General features: G+C 43.7%; 1 protein-coding gene across 1 annotated transcript; it reads left to right on the top strand.

The window, feature by feature from the left end:
* The first annotated feature begins 10,512 nt into the window (after positions 1 to 10,512).
* Positions 10,513 to 17,018, top strand: SOST (sclerostin). Its single transcript, XM_074940489.1, has 2 exons — positions 10,513 to 10,799; positions 15,103 to 17,018. The coding sequence occupies exons 1-2, from the start codon at positions 10,580 to 10,582 to the stop codon at positions 15,522 to 15,524; spliced, it is 642 nt and encodes a 213-aa protein (XP_074796590.1). The 5' UTR covers positions 10,513 to 10,579; the 3' UTR covers positions 15,525 to 17,018.
* Positions 17,019 to 17,306: the final 288 nt, after the last annotated feature.

The raw sequence follows: 17,306 nt of genomic DNA, 5'->3' as shown, positions 1-17,306 counted from the left end.
ACCAGCAGGAGAGTGAGTTTGTGGGGGGGAGGGGAGGTGTAAGAAAACCTGGATTTGTGTTGGAAATGGCCCACCTTGATTATCATACACATTGTAAGGAGAGTGGTCACTTTAGATAAGCTATTACGAGCAGGAGAGTGGGGTGGGAGGAGGTATTTTTTCATGCTTTGTGTGTGTATATAATAAGATCTTCTACACTTTCCACAGTATGCATCCGATGAAGTGAGCTGTAGCTCACGAAAGCTTATGCTCAAATAAATTGGTTAGTCTCTAAGGTGCCACAAGTACTCCTTTTCTTTTTGTGAATACAGACTAACACGGCTGTTACTCTGAAACACCAAGAGCGTGAATGGACAGTATTGATATCTTCTGCAGCACAGGATTTAGGCTCTGCTTCTACTGGAGGCAAGGGGAGAGAGAACCTGAAAAATGAGACTTTGCCACCAAACAGATTAACCTGCAGAACTTCAAGCAGCTGGATGGGGCTAGGCTATGGGTTACCCATTTGAGATCTTTTATTCTGCAAGTCTAAGCATTGTCTCATTGCTGTCGTGGTTTAAATCTGCACTGAGAATACGCCTCTGGGCACCTCACAGGTGGTGTAGAAAGCGCTCAGTGTAAGCAGTGGTTTCCCCTGGTGTTACTGTAGAAATCCTCCAAGTAAATAAAATCTACAAATCTTAACCCCCCAAAAAGTTGGTTGTTTTTCTTTTCTTTTTTGGGTGTGTGAGAGAAAGGGAGGAGAAGAGAGAACCAAGGATGGAACATTTTTGTGGAGCAGGGAGCTCTTTTTCATGGAGTTGCTGTAACCCCTTTCCTCACTGCTGAATCTTACCTGTGTCATGGCATCTCTTTTAGGGCCTTAGCTTGCTTATTTCTTACTCCTCCCACAAATCCTCTCTCCTCACTGCTTGCAATTCAGAAATGATATCTCAAAGTTGTATCCATAATGGCTGAACAAACGGTCTCTCTTTCCTGGCTGTCAGAGCTGTACGCAGATATATGTGGGATAATTAATAATGCATATTTATTCTGTTTGGAAGAACAATGGCAAAAGTGATAAGCACAGAACTCCCATGGATGTTACTCTGTGATCTCTTTTAGCCCTGAGTGTTTCAAGCCATCTCCCATTAATGGGGAAGAGATGGCCAGCCCTCTGTGGAGATAGAGGTGGTTAGGGACTATTTAGAAAAGCTGGACGTGCACAAGTCCATGGGGCCAGACGAGTTGCATCCGAGAGTGCTGAAGGAATTGGCGGCTGTGATTGCAGAGCCCTTGGCCATTATCTTTGAAAACTCGTGGCGAACGGGGGAAGTCCCGGATGACTGGAAAAAGGCTAATGTAGTGCCAATCTTTAAAAAAGGGAAGAAGGAGGATCCTGGGAACTACAGGCCAGTCAGCCTCACCTCAGTCCCTGGAAAAATCATGGAGCAGGTCCTCGAAGAATCAATCCTGAAGCACTTACGTGAGAGGAAAGTGATCAGGAACAGTCAGCATGGATTCACCAAGGGAAGGTCATGCCTGACTAATCTAATCGCCTTTTATTATGAGATTACTGGTTCTGTGGATGAAGGGAAAGCAGTGGATGTATTGTTTCTTGACTTTAGCAAAGCTTTTGACATGGTCTCCCACAGTATTCTTGTCAGCAAGTTAAGGAAGTATGGGCTGGATGAATGCACTATAAGGTGGGTAGAAAGCTGGCTAGATTGTCGGGCTCAACGGGTAGTGATCAATGGCTCCATGTCTAGTTGGCAGCCGGTGTCAAGTGGAGTGCCCCAGGGGTCGGTCCTGGGGCCGGTTTTGTTCAATATCTTCATAAATGATCTGGAGGATGGTGTGGATTGCACTCTCAGCAAATTTGCGGATGATACTAAACTGGGAGGAGTGGTAGATACGCTGGAGGGGAGGGATAGGATACAGAAGGACCTAGACAAATTGGAGGATTGGGCCAAAAGAAATCTGATGAGGTTCAATAAGGATAAGTGCAGGGTCCTACACTTAGGATGGAAGAATCCAATGCACCGCTACAGACTAGGGACCGAATGGCTAGGCAGCAGTTCTGCGGAAAAGGACCTAGGGGTGACAGTGGACGAGAAGCTGGATATGAGTCAGCAGTGTGCCCTTGTTGCCAAGAAGGCCAATGGCATTTTGGGATGTATAAGTAGGGGCATAGCGAGCAGATCGAGGGACGTGATCGTTCCCCTCTATTCGACACTGGTGAGGCCTCATCTGGAGTACTGTGTCCAGTTTTGGGCCCCACACCACAAGAAGGATGTGGATAAATTGGAGAGAGTCCAGCGAAGGGCAACAAAAATGATTAGGGGTCTAGAGCACATGACTTATGAGGAGAGGCTGAGGGAGCTGGGATTGTTTAGTCTGCAGAAGAGAAGAATGAGGGGGGATTTGATAGCTGCTTTCAACTACCTGAAAGGGGATTCCAAAGAGGATGGCTCTAGACTGTTCTCAATGGTAGCAGATGACAGAACGAGGAGTAATGGTCTCAAGTTGCAATGGGGGAGGTTTAGATTGGATATTAGGAAAAACTTTTTCACTAAGAGGGTGGTGAAACACTGGAATGCGTTACCTAGGGAGGTGGTAGAATCTCCTTCCTTAGAGGTTTTTAAGGTCAGGCTTGACAAAGCCCTGGCTGGGATGATTTAACTGGGAATTGGTCCTGCTTCGAGCAGGGGGTTGGACTAGATGACCTTCTGGGGTCCCTTCCAACCCTGATATTCTATGATTACTGAAACAACCATTTCCCAGATGCAGACACATTTTATGTCATCAAGTCTTTCCCATTTCTAACCACGGGCAAATCCCCTGCTGTTTTAATTCTTAGTGTTAGCACTCATTCGTGCAGTGTTCTAGAAACACTATCTCAGGGCTTAAGTGGTGCATCGGACCTGTGCGCATGAGTAAATTTCACTCTGAATCTTTTATGGAGGATGAACATTGGTTACTAGATGACAAGCAATAACCTTTGAAATGCTGTTGCTTGTGTGGTGTATTGAGTTTACCCTCTGTGAACTACCAGCCACTAGTAGGTGACATGATTGCAAACACGTTAGCAGGTCTGATTTTCATCTAGCACTGGATATTGGTGGAACATTGTGGGAGAACTGACAGACACAGGCACAGCAGACTATTGTAGATAGCTTAGCACTGGTGCATATTCTTCCTAACACCAACATTTATGGATATTTCTCTAAATAGAGATCACAACCTCTTCTTGTGTGTCTGATTCCTGTGTGTGTGTGTGTGTGTGTGCACGTGCGCCACTGCCTTGCCTTGGGGTGAACTGAGAGGGAGTAAAGTATTGTTTGTTTCAAACAGCGGACCCCAGTTGGTGTTACGAGGTGGCTGTCTATTGTAGCAGAGATACCTTAGCCTTAGACCAAGATTGATCTTATCTGGCATATCCACACCAAGAAAAAGAATTTTGAGTGCACTGTAATATTAGCACAAGACACAAATCCAGGCAACAAGAATTTTAATCTGCTTCTCCTTTCCCCCATTCCTATAAAAAGAAACATTTACTGGATTTCTTTTTTCAGATCAATAGAGCCCCCAAACCCAGGGTGCATTAAATGTCAGTTATCTGTACAGGGATATGGAGAATTCACTTTACTATGAGAGAAATCAATGACTTAAGTAACTATGGATTGGCTTTTTGACGTTACATTGAAGAATTAAATTGAAAGTGATTGACGTTTGATGGCATTACATGATCTGTTAGCCAATCACAATGAGTTTCTTTCTATTTCCTCTCAATGAGATTATTCCTGATTTATGGACATATCTATCTCTGACATTCACTGTCTCACACTTTAGGCTGTTCCCATGTTGTGCCACCATCTATAGCTCTGTTCTTCCTTCAATCAGTGGAGTTACATGGGTGTAAATGAGGGCAAAGTACGGCCCTTATTGTAGAAGTAGGCGCTTTACTTGACTTATTCATGTATCTAAACTCATTTCACTTAGGATTGCCCATTGCAGTTCAGTCTGTTCCACCATATATTTAGCTGTGCCACACCTGAAGAAGAGCTCGGTATAAGCTCAAAAGTGTGTCTCTTTCACCAACAAAAGTTGATCCAATAAAAGATAGTACCTCATCCACATTGTCTCATTGCAATTTAAGTTGGTTGCACAGAGAATTATTTTAATTAGCTAGGATGGCTATCTTTGACAGAGGAATAAAGGTTGTATAGTGACACATTCAAGAATCATGACAGTGAGGTTTCAAAGGATTTGGCATCAGCTATTCCCTTCTAAAACATTAAAAGATTTTTGAAATGTACATGGCAAAAATCAGACACAGCCGTCAGACTGAGAATTGGCTATATAGCAAGTACCCCTATCTTAAAGAATAATGAGCAGCTAAGAAACACTGCACAAACCGAAGGGATAATGGATTCCATTAACAAAGATGATTAGTAATCGTAACATTTTATTTATATAGCATCAATTTACCCAAGCGTCCTTCTATTACACTACACTTAAACAAATATAGTGTACATGGCTAAAGCCCTATAGGTTTGCAATACCAAACATTAAATCGGCAAAGAGACCCATGCACCTCTTAGAGAAAATATGCCACGGCTTTAGTAGGTACCACACTGGCAAAATGAAACAATCCTTGTCAAGAGCACAGTGGTTACACCAATATATCTGTTCCAATTTTAGTTTTAAATTCAGCAGCTCTGTACTGCCTGTAAGTTGTTAGATTTTAAGTAGCTATAATTCTTGAATAAGCAGCAATTGACGCAAGTGCTTATTCTTTCTACCACTCACCCATTCATTCCCTTTGAAAATAAGCCCTAAGGTACAGGATGTTCTTCAGGTATTTGAATTAAGGATTTGTTTGTAATCCCATTACTTTGTGGGAGCTAGCCATGCAACTCCCACCAGATGGTGCTATAACCCTACCATTCTTCACCAAATGGAGCCATAATTCCATCCCTTGTCACTAGATGATGCTAAAGACAAGCCACTTTGACATGCTTGCCCAGTGACACTTCCCAGCCTATAAATACATTAATGAACAGATTTAAAAGCCCCTTTTTAAAGCTAGTCTTGGTTCCAGGACATGTCGCTATTGAGATAGTTTGAAGTTCCTTTTTTCTATGGGGTGGGACACTCCCCACCTCAAAGTTACCATCACACTCACAGTAATGCCTGTCCTGATCGCCTCCAGACTATCCTCATCACTCAGCTTCCCCAGGGGCTCTTACAGTGGAAATCTGGAGTTTTTCTAATGTGTGTTATGTAGCATGACTCTCTTGTGGTTGCAGTGTCTGAACTGAGACATTAGTTAAAGAGGAGGGGCAGAGATGTCCTAGTAGGAAGCTAGGGAGTCTCTCCTCTAGGGTGACCAGACAGCAAGATGGGGGGTAATAGATGCCTATATAGGACAAAGCCCCAAATATTGGCACTGTCCCTATAAAATCAGGACAGCTGATCACTCTACTCTCTTCCCACCTCCAGCCCCTCCCTTCTGCTACGATGTTTTGAACATACAAATGCAAGTCATTGGGTGCAGCCTGATGCATTCAAAAGGCAACATATTGCTCTTCAGCAGAAGCTTTATGAACCAGAACTAAAAGCTGCCCCAGCAGGGTTGGTTTAGCAGCATCCACAAAGGTGCAAAGAGCAGCTCAAGAAGCAGGGAAATTCTGCCCCTTGATCTTCTGTGGAATTGAAAGCCTGGACAGCTTGTAAATTGTGAGCCATAATTCACTGCAGAGCTCAAACGCACACATAGCTCACAGGCCAGAATGTCTGCCCTCGCCCAGGTATTTCTCCCGCTCCAGTGGTTCCACTGAGCACCAGATGTTTCACATGACAGGCTTGCTTTCAGAAGCTATTTTTACATGTGTGTGCCTGCATAATGCAGCACTGGGCCTCTAGACAACAGCATCAAGGACCTCAGGCTAACAGAGAATGTGGTGGTAGGTCTAGACAGCAGCACCCAGAAACTCAGAGAATGGAATGCCAGTTCGTTCCCTGTACCAGCACACATATCCCCACATGGCAGAGCTAGCAGGGCTGCTCTTTCAGCTTACAGAATAGAGTTGTAGTGCTGAAGATGGGTCTCTTGTATATTTAATACTGCCCGTTAGTGGGTATGCATTATGATACAGTCTACTGACAGGCAGAATCACAACCTATTTTTTTCAGCGGACCACACTGCTTCATCTGGTGTGCAGGATGAACCGTGGATGAGGCTGGAACCCATAGCACACCTGCTTCATTCATTGCAGAAGCCAGATGATGTGAATGGACTGAGGTAAGGGGCTGCCAAAAGAGGTAGGCTTGCTTGTAGTTAAGGCACTAGACTCAAGACTGAGATTTAAGCTCTTTTCCTGTCTCATCCACAGAGGCTGAGCCCTTGGGCTAGTTGTTTAAGCCAAAGTTTTCAAGTGTGGTCTGATTTTGGGTGTCCCAATTTTTGCATTATTTCTCCCAGGACCCCAATGAGCAACACAGATAAACATTAGCACAACGCTTTTAAACATATTTCTTCCTTCAATTATACATATATGAGAAAAGAAAGTTTTGTGCTTTGTGCATCCCTAAGAGCAGATTCCTTAAATGTGATGTTTGTACTAAAGATCTGACATTGACAACGATAGTACGATCCTGTGAAATATTCTCTGTGCAGACGCTTTGCCATGCCATGAAAGGTAGCTAGCAGACAGGCAACTTCATTATTTAGAAATGTACAATTCTGGAGACGGTTAGATAGAGTGGTGAGTGAGTGGAAACTTCTCTGTGATTATCAGTATTAACTCTCTTTGGTGCTCTGCACACTTCCTGCCCAGTCCATCCATCTTCTGTACATGCTGCCATGACTGTGATCCAGTCAAAGTTCCTAAGCCATGTATGGGTGGACGGGTTAGTACTCAGGTGATCTGGAGGATGGTGTGGATTGCACTCTCAGCAAATTTGCGGATGATACTAAACTGGGAGGAGTGGTAGATACGCTGGAGGGCAGGGATAGGATACAGAGGGACCTAGACAAATTGGAGGATTGGGCCAAAAGAAACATGATGAGGTTCAATAAGGATAAGTGCAGGGTCCTGCACTTAGGACGGAAGAACCCAATGCACCGCTACAGACTAGGGACCGAATGGCTAGGCAGCAGTTCTGCGGAAAAGGACCTAGGGGTTACAGTGGACGAGAAGCTGGATATGAGTCAGCAGTGTGCCCTTGTTGCCAAGAAGGCCAATGGCATTTTGGGATGTATAAGTAGGGGCATAGAGAGCAGATCGAGGGAGGTGATCGTTCCCCTCTATTCGACATTGGTGAGGCCTCATCTGGAGTACTGTGTCCAGTTTTGGGCCCCACACTACAAGAAGGATGGGAAAAATTGGAAAGAGTCCAGGAAAGGGCAACAAAAATGATTAGGGGTCTGGAACACATGACTTATGAGGAGAGGCTGAGGGAACTGGGATTGTTTAGTCTGCAGAAGAGAAGAATGAGGGGGGATTTGATAGCTGCTTTCAACTACCTGAGAGGTGGTTCCAGAGAGGATGGTTCTAGACTATTCTCAGTGGTAGAAGATGACAGGACAAGGAGTAATGGTCTCAAGTTGCAGTGGGGGAGGTTTAGGTTGGATATTAGGAAAAACTTTTTCACTAGGAGGGTGGTGAAACACTGGAATGTGTTACCCAGGGAGGTGGTAGAATCTCCTTCCTTGGAAGTTTTTAAGGTCAGGCTTGACAAAGCCCTGGCTGGGATGATTTGATTGGGGATTGGTCCTGCTTTGAGCAGGGGGTTGGACTAGATGACCTCCTGAGGTCCCTTCCAACCCTGATATTCTATGATTCTATGATTCTATGATTCAGGTCAAAGACGTCCTGGGAACTGCTGAAAGTATGGTTGGGAATTAACTAAGTGGCACTCTTTCCTCTAAGTCAATACTGAATTAGTGTCCCAGCCTCGTGCTAGAGGGCGCATTGCTGCTGAAGGTGGCAATTTTCAGATGAAATATGAAGCCAAAGCTTTGCTCTCGCATGGAGCATTCAAAAATCACATGGTTCTTTTGGCAAGAGTAGGCTGTTATGTAGAATGTATCTTGCCAGGGCACCAGATTTATGTAAAATGTCCCTGGATACAAGAACTGTCTTTCCTACAAGTCTAATCTAGCGTGTAACATGGCTGGTCAGTGCACTCAAACATGAGAATGGCCAGACTGGGTCAGACCAATGATCCATCTAGCCCAGTAGCCTGTCTTCAGACAGTGGCTGGTGCCAGTTGCTTCAGAGGGAATGAACAGAACAGAGTAAATTATCGAGTGATCCATCTCCTGTCCTCCAATCCCAGATTCTGGCAGTCAGTGGTTTAGGGACTCCTGGAGCGTGGGGTTGTGTCCTTGGTCAACTTGGCTAATAGCCACCAATGCACCTATCCTCCATGCATTTACCTAATTCTTTTGCAATATTCCAGTCCAGTGGTGGTAGGTGAAGTAACCTATCACACAGTGTGTGTGCAGTGCTTTGGGATCCTTCAGAACTCAATGGGCTATACAAATGGGAGGTATTATGATGTCTAAAGTAAGTTGTAGCCAACTTGTCTGTTGTGCAGAATCCATCCGCACCTGCACATCTACAACCTGCATTGTCCTGAGGAAAAATGATTTCTGGAAAAACACCTGCCTTTGAAATGGCTCAGTGTTTGGAGTGGATGTGAATCTCAGGATTTAGCAGTCATTGCTTTGAATATTAGAGGAAGTTATTAATGAAAGCGAATCAGAGTAGATTGTGTGTTTATAGAGGGAAAGGAAACAATAGTGGTGGAATGTTTATGTAACCATCCAAATAGAATTGGTTGGCGACACTTCTTATCAATGAATGATTTTCTGATAAACTCTGCACAAAAAGCTTCATGCATGAAGGAAACAAGGAAAACTGTGTGGCATCCCTCCACATAAACAGAAGGGAAACAGAGAGATGGTGGAAGAGGGAAGGAGATATTAAGGAAGAGAGATTACATGCAACATCAGAAATTATTGCTTTTAGATTCTCAAAGGGATATTTCGGAAAGGAAGATTCTCTGAGTGAGACGTAAAACTACATAACTTAGGGTGAGAAAGAGACTAAAGAGACAGCTCCACAATATATGGTAGATGCCACTGAATCAGAAATGGACCATCATGTACCACGGGTCCATTGTTTAAAACCCATCCACCTTATTACCACTGTGAAACCTGACCTATACACGTACATATGTGTGTGTGTCTCCTTTCAAATTCATCCTGTCATGACTCCATTATTTTCAGTGAGGTTACACCAGGGATGAATTTGTCCCGAATATTTGATGTATTAACTTCAGCCACACCTGTTTTCCTTGTTAGGCTAGTAGGACTGTCAGAATGGAATTCAAGTCCTAAGTGATGAGTCCCAAGTAGGTAGGGAGATACAGACAGACCCACCTGTTTTGGCTGTTGAGTAGGTAGGACAAAAGGTAATGCAGTCAGATAACAGAGGTTTTACAATTTAAAGAGTGGAGTTCAGTTATACTCTTTGCATCTGTTATAAATGAAATAGTTTCATAAGGCTGAGTTGGTCCGAGATCAAATTCTGCAACAAACAGTGCAGTGTGCAACACAACCAGGCTTCCACACACAGCTGCCCTCTTTAAGCAAACAGCTCTTTCTAAATGCTCATGGTGCCTCATTACCGTAGCTAAGCACCTCTCAAACATTAAGATATGTCTCCTTACAACACCCCATGCAATAGGGAAGTATGATTGTCCACAGCTTGCAGATGGAGAACTGAGGTATAGAGATGATGTGACTCACCTAACATCACACAAGAAATCTGTACCAGAGCTGGGGTTTGAACACAGTTGTCCTGTGTCTCAGTCTAGTGCCTTAACCAGAAGATCATTCATCATCTCTTATACACAGAGCAACCACGGCTTTTAAACAACAGCTTACCCACACTCGTGTATCTAAAAGTCAGCAACCCTCTCGTGGTGATAAGTACCAGTAACAAAGGGCAGTGCGTCTAAAAATGTGCAATCAACCCAAAGGCAAATGCAACAAGAGAGAAATATCCCATCAAGCTGTACAGTGTGTAGCATCCGGCTCCTTCTCCCTAATGTTTGTTTATTTTATAGCTTAAAAAATAGAAAAATCACAGACACACTATTCTAGGAGAAGTTATTAGGCAACCTAGTCTTAAAATGGTTGGAAAACCAGGAGCCAAAGAAACAAATATGGAAGGAGAAGCATTTTTTAATTGTGAAAACATTTGTTAGGCCTGGGATGAGCTGCAGACTGATGAGTCTCCCAGCAGATATGACTATCAGTCGACACTGGTGCCTGGCAGAAGAATGAAGCAAGGGACAAGTTTTTAAGTGTGTGGATAAAAGTTGTAGAATGTTTTGGAGAAACTACCCCGCCTCCCCATGTTACAGTGACAGATCTGGGATGAATGAGTTGTCTGGCCCTTCCCACTTTGTGAAGTCATTGGCTGCTTGGTTCTAAGAGGGATTTAAAAAAGGAGAATATTTTGCCTTTGCCTGGGATTTGAGACTGTGAGAGTGCTGAAAGGCTAATCTCTGTGCTGCCACTATGCAGATCTCTTGGGCTGTGTGCTCTGTCTGTGTCCTGATCCAAATTGCCGTCCACACGGTAGAAGGGTGGCAAGTGTTTAAAAATGATGCTACAGAAATCATCCCTGAGCTCCCTGAAAATACAGAAACACCAGTGGAGCAGACTTACAGCAACAACAACACAATGAACCAGGCAAAACATGGGGGAAGACAGCCACAGCAGTCTCTGGATCCAAACGGTAAGAAAAATAAATGTTATATTACAGCCTCAGAACCTAACAACACAATTTCCTGTGGGGTTTTCTGTTACTGTGCATGAGCATATAGTGATGAATTAACACTGGGTAAACTGCTGTAGTGATAACAAATTCAATCTCCTGTTTACCCTTCTCAGTGTTTGCCATGTCATTTCTTAAGCAGAGACCAGTAATAGTGATTATTACCCAACAGGGAAATAAGATGTTATCTATATCTAACAGTTTCACATCTACTTCGTTATCTGTAGGTACTTATGTGGCCCGCTGCAGTAGTATCTCAGTGTCTGTCCTGTTACAGAAGTTATAGTGGCTTTTTTACAACTGTAGGTGGAGTTTAGCACTGTAAAATGATCAGAAATAAATCCATCTGAATAGCTTAGGAGCTATAAGCAGAGCAGCTGCAATGTGGAGGTGTGCGACACTGAATTGGCCTGGGCAAAAGATATTTTTACCATAGCAAGGCTGGCCAGGAATATTAGTGACTGACATGATTTAGTGCTGTCCTCATGCTGTAAACATGGTGAGCAGGTATCCAGGGGAGCCCGTCTTCCTTTGAGAACAGAACAGGGCAAGGGCCGGGGAATGGAGGTGATAATGAGAGCATTGTTAAATATTCTTAGAGGAACACTCCAGGGATGGTTGTTAGCTCAGATGTTTGACTGCACTGAGCTGTGCTTGAGAAAGGTGCTGCTTAGTGTCTCATGGGCAGACTCCAGTAGGCAACATAAGCCTGTTATTAGCAGTTTAAAGCTTTCACAGAGGGAATCCACAACTGAATGTGATCAGTGGGAAGAGCATTTATTCTTCTGGGGGCTCTCTGTTCTGTACAGCTGCAGCTTGGACTGATACTTTAAATAGAACCAACATCATCAGGAGGCATCCCAAAAGAAATTCAGCATGGTACCAGGGCATTTGGCTAAAGATCCGACAGCACCAATGGCTCAGAAACGCATATGCTTGGGCTGAGGAAGGGGAAGAGAATGGTCAGGGGAGTTGCCACCAGCACCGCCAAGAAAAAAAGAGTTTAAAAGTGAATTCCATGCTGGCAAAAGGTGCCAGATTGACCCCTACAGACTGAAATGTGTTTAGTCCCAGAGCAGATGCAGGGCAGAATTCCCACACCCACTGTGCCTCACTCTCCTCACCTGGAAGGACTCCTCCTCTAGGGGAGATTAAAGGTGAGAAGGGAATTCAGTCCATGGCCTCTGTGCTGAGGCTCTCAGGAAGGGGACTAAATAATGCTGTTTCTGAGGGCTCTCTGGGATGGTGGTATGTGCTGGTTTGGGAACTGGACTGAGACCCCCAAACTTATCACAAACATGGGGCCAGAAAAATATTTTTTAAAACACAAGCACCCCTTTTCTTTTTCTGAGGGGGGTCAAATTCATAGGTTTTAGTAACATCCCAGCATCACGACAGGGCACAATTCCCTCTTTCCAGCCCATCCCTGCCACAGTCCCATGGAATGCTCCTGCCCAGGCCCAGCATTGGCTGCCCTCCCTAGCAGCAGACCCCGTAGCAGATCCAATATCTTCAAAGGAGGAATCTGTCTTGCTGTTGGAAAGAAAGTTTGATTGTTGGGAGTGTCTCTCACTACCTTAGAGTTCCAGAGTAGCAGCCGTGTTAGTCTGTACCCGCAAAAAGAAAAGGAGGACTTGTGGCACCTTAGAGACTAATGAATTTATTTGAGCATAAGCTTTCGTGAGCTACAGCTCACTTCATCAGATGCATTCAGTGGAATCTGTAGCTCATGAAAGCTTATGCTCAAATAAATTTTGTTAGTCTCTTAGGTGCCACAAGTCCTCCTTTTCTTTTTACCTTAGAGTTGTGCAATCTGCCTCCCTGCCACTCTATGGGAACACTTAAGACTCGGGGGGGGGGGGGATTTTTATTCCATGACCCCTCAAAGAGACGTGGGGCTCTCTCGAGGAATGCTATGCATTTGTATAGCTGCATCAGTGTATTTAGTGGAGTGGGCTGGGGGTAGGAATCAGAGCCACAGTATAATAGATGTTGTCCCCACCAGAAATGAAACTACCTGAGACTAGCACCTGTGTGGTATCATGTGGGATCAGCGTGCAAGTAACACGGAAGGATGTGTGTCAACAGAAGCAGCACATGTCTGAGGCATGTGCCAAGGTGTCTAATATAGCAAGCAGTACGTATGTGCCCCATTGCTGAGCTGGCATAAAAGGCCAGAGTCTGAACCATTAAGACTACCCGAGTCAAAACTCAATTTCTTAAATGCTCAGGAAGTGCGTGAGTATAAAAAATCTGATTAACCTGTCTGGCTAAATCATACAGGGTCTTAGTATCAGCATGTTAACCACAATACTAGACCAAAAAATGTTTAATCTGGTAAGTGCAGTCTTTAGCATTGCTAAAATATGAAGGGGCAAAATCTATATTTGCATGACTATAATCCCCTCCCAAATGCAATGGGACTACTCATGAGTGTAAAGTTAATCTTGTGCAAAGTGTTCACAGGGTTGCGGCCTAAGTCTGAATGAATAGACATATATCCAGAAAGCGGATCTCTGCTGGGTTAAAAAAAAAATGCTGGTTCTGTAGCATAGGGGGAAATCCTTAAAAATTCACTGAGAGAAACGTGTGTCTAAAAAACATTATACCACTAAGAAATTCAGAATTCAAGCTACTAGTCTCCTTTAGTGGCCTTAGCAGAGATGTGCCTTTTTCACAGCAAGGAGAATGGATGACAACAGCCTTCTCTTTGGTTTTCCACCTTTGTAGGTTTTTGTCACAATTAAATTCTCGTTTGTGCTCCATGTATTTCTTTTGCTTAGACAAGAGGAATAAAGTGTGTTCAGATAGATGAAGTTCAAGACCTTATTTGCTAAACAGTCTTCACAATCTGCATACATTTCAAACATGTGTAGCTAAGGACATTGATTGAGCAAAGACAGAAAGAAACCCTCATGGAGACAGAGCTCTTCCCCATTCTGATGATAAATGCATCTGAAGCATCAATTATTTAACTGGAAAGTTCTTTGCCTATTAAAAGAGCTTTTCTAAATCCTTAGAGCGAAACTCTCATATTTTCTACTGTATCCCTTGCCTCTGGCAATCTATTAAAGCACAAGCAAAAGCCTGGTAAGGTTTCTAATTCGGCAGAAGATGCCTCTGTCTGACTGAAGGAAATGACATGGATGATGTGGGATTAGAACAGAGAGTGGGAGGGCTGGAACGCCAAATGAGTGGTGAATTAATGGGTTCTCCAAGAGGTGGGAACTCCATCCTTAGTCACAGTTGCCATCTGCCAGTTTCCTTATTGTTCTTGTTATTAGTCACGTGTCGCTACAAGGGACTCTGGAGATCAGAACAAGGAGACCTATAACATGTCTGATGCTGGTCAGAAGCCTTTGCAGGGATCCGTGGCCCTTTACAGAAAATAGAAGGGACAAAGTCCGCACTTGTTCACACCTGTGCAGGCCGGCTAAGTGAGGGTGGAGTGGCAGAAGTGCAGGCAGAATTTGGCTATAAGAATTTTGATTTTCACCAAAACTTTGGGCCAAGTTTTGCTCTTGCTTATTCCAGCTTAAGTCCAAAGTGAGCAACTGAGATCAATTGAGTTAAACTAATGTAAATGAGAGAGGGTTTTTAGCCCACAGGTGGCTTGAAGGGGGCAGAATCTGAGTCTGTTGGTCCTCCATTGCCCTCCTGCAGCTCACCCCCAGTGTCTCCAGTGGTGTTATTCCAGGATCACGCAGGTGGAAATGAGCAAAATTTAACCCTTAAACATCTTTATTTCTGCCCAGAGAGGTCAATGCTTAGGGCTGTTCTGATTCCTGCCTCAGCTTCCTGTACATCCTCTTTGCTTCCTTTTTAGCTCACGTGTTTTCCCATGTAGCACCTGATATGTCTTTTTCCTACGTGGTCCTGCAGGTTTTAATCTCTTGTTTATACAAATACTGAGCTGCAACATGGTCTGCAGCATGGGGGTGTTTGGATGCAGGGTTTGGTGCAGAGCCAGCTCTTATTGTTCAATTTCTGAATGATAGAGAAGCAGACTCTTCTTTATGCCAATACCAGCCTTTCTCCTGCCTGGTGTGCAGCTTCCTGGGTAGGAGAGAACTTTACCTGAAATTTCCAGGTGATGCTTGCTTGACTTTAACCATCTCCTTGTGGGCTTTATTAGTACAATTTTGGATAAAAATGTGCTGGTTTAAAGGTCCTGGGGCTGGATTTCAGCTGCAGCATGAGGCTAGAGGCATGATGAACATGAAGGGATGGAGATGCCTGTAACTAGTTTGTTTTTTCATTGCAGATGCCTCAGATTTCAGCTGCAGAGAGCTGCGCTCCACCCGGTATGTCATTGATGGGCCCTGCCGCAGCTTCAAGCCCATAAAGGAGCTGGTCTGCTCAGGCCAGTGTTTCCCCTCCCACCTCCTCCCTAACTCTATTGGCAGAGGAAAGTGGTGGCGCCAGAATGCCCTGGATTACCGCTGCATTCCCGCGCACGCTCGCACTCAGCGCATCCAGCTGGCCTGCCCCCAGGAAGAGACTCGGACTTACAAAATCCGAGCTGTCACCGCATGTAAATGCAAGCGCTACACTCGCTACCACAACCAGTCTGAGCTGAAGGACTTTGGTAAGGAAACCATCAGGCCTCAGAAAAACAAGAAGCCTCGTCTCTCCAGAGCAAGGGGCAGCAAATCCAACCAGCCTGAGCTAGAAAACGCCTATTAGAAGGTCCCTTCTGAGAGGTACTGCCCAACAGCTCTGGATATTTTGCATTTCATCAAATGGCAGACAGACAGGCCACAGAGTAAGGTTTTGAATGCAGTGGAATCCCATTCCTCCTGCAACACTAGGTCAAGGGCTCGCATAGTCAAAACCTATCGGATTCTAACAGCTGTGGTCTGATGAAAGAGAGAAATTGAGCTGGTGGGAGCAGCACCTAAATTCAATGTGAAAGGAGAGTTAGCCTGGGAATTTGCATAGGGTTTTGTGGTGTGCACACTGAGAAAGGCAGAGGAAGCAAAGGTATTATGGTGACTGTTCCATATATTACACTTTGCAAGAGGTCATTGTCCTTACTTTGTCTGAACAGAGCCTTGGAAGCCCTCTCAAAACCACTTCAGGCAGGACAAGAATGAGAATAGGGAAACAACAGGAGAAGAGTCAACAAGCTTTGACTGAATTTTAGGAAAGTAGCAATAGCAGACTAAGGAAATTCAAATGTTTCAGTGAAAAAGAATAAAGTCCTGCCAGATTTCTGCATGCCCAAGTAATTTCCTTAAATGAGGAGAAACATGAGTCAAACATAAAATTTGTGATCCCAAAGTGCAAGTATAAATGTGAGTCTGAGCCATTCCATATCTTTACTCTTATAGTACAAGACTCAACAGATTTAAGGCTGAGATTTGACACCATCAGAAATGACTATGGGATATTGAAACCAATCCTGCTCAGATGCTGGAGAGTGAGGCAGATGGCCACATGGAGGACCCTCCCAAACCCCATAACTCTATGATGTTCATCTTTTAAACAGATATATGGAGGGCCATACGTATTTTCCTAGAGTTTTTAAAACTACTTCTAACACAGTTCAGTAATTTACAGTGAGGGCCAATAGGAAGGATACTGAGTATTTGCCTTACTCCTCCAAAAGCAAATTGACTTTAGCATCAAAGCTGAGATGTCAGCTTCTTCTGTTCTCTGTTCTGCAAAGTTTGGATCATCTGACTGTATGCTCTGTTGTGCTGGATTGGGCATGGCAGGTTCTGAGGGTAAGGTGCTGGTTCCACATTGGCGTGAGCCTATGCTCATTTGAAAACCAGTGAATTCCTTCTGAGAAGTCTTGGCTATGTGCAGTTCAGTTTGACAGTGTCTTTCCTTTTAAACAGCTTCACACCATTCATACATGTGTTTGTGTTTTTACATTAAAGAGTATTATTGGAAAGTTAATATTCAAATGCTGTACATATGCTGTAGGACTGCAAACCATAGTATCACATAATCCAAAATCTGGATGGAATATAATTCCTTGCTGTTCGTATTTTCTGTGTAAAGTTGACGTAAAAATCTTCTAAGATGTGAGTTTACAACTTTGGTATATTTTGCAACTATTTTAAGTGGAACCAGAATCTAAATGTGAAAGCTATTGTTTCAAAGAGTAAATTACATATTTATTTTCTCATGTAAATTATTTATGCAAAGTTTTTTCTTGTAGAGAATGAGAAGTAATACTGCTTGCAAAATGTTAGTCTGTTATTTCAGATTTTAAATATATTGTTAATAAAGTAGTGACAATGAGTAATTACAGGAAAGACTTGTGTTAATTTTTAAGTCACAGTGCAAAGAAAGTCTGATGCAAAGCTACTGGGATCTGGTTCTCATAGCAGCAGTGAAGTCCATTACAAACTATCGGTCCAACATACTCTTCAATCTAAGAAGCAAATTCTTCAATTCCCAAGAGTGTCAAAGCCGATGTGTGCTCCATTTAGTGCAGCACAGTTCTCTATCATT

Source organism: Natator depressus, chromosome 27 (genome assembly GCF_965152275.1).
Source record: "Natator depressus isolate rNatDep1 chromosome 27, rNatDep2.hap1, whole genome shotgun sequence".
Lineage (NCBI taxonomy): Eukaryota > Metazoa > Chordata > Testudines > Cheloniidae > Natator > Natator depressus.
This window is presented reverse-complemented; position numbering and strand designations above follow the sequence as displayed.

What these genes read in the sequence shown, in the direction of transcription:
- SOST (XM_074940489.1), top strand. Translation starts at nt 10,580, where the DNA reads ATGCAGATCTCTTGGGCTGTGTGCTCTGTCTGTGTCCTGATCCAAATT. An exon ending in GCAGTCTCTGGATCCAAACG is followed by an intron (nt 10,800 to 15,102) that starts GTAAGAAAAATA and finishes TTTTCATTGCAG; the next exon opens with ATGCCTCAGATTTCAGCTGC.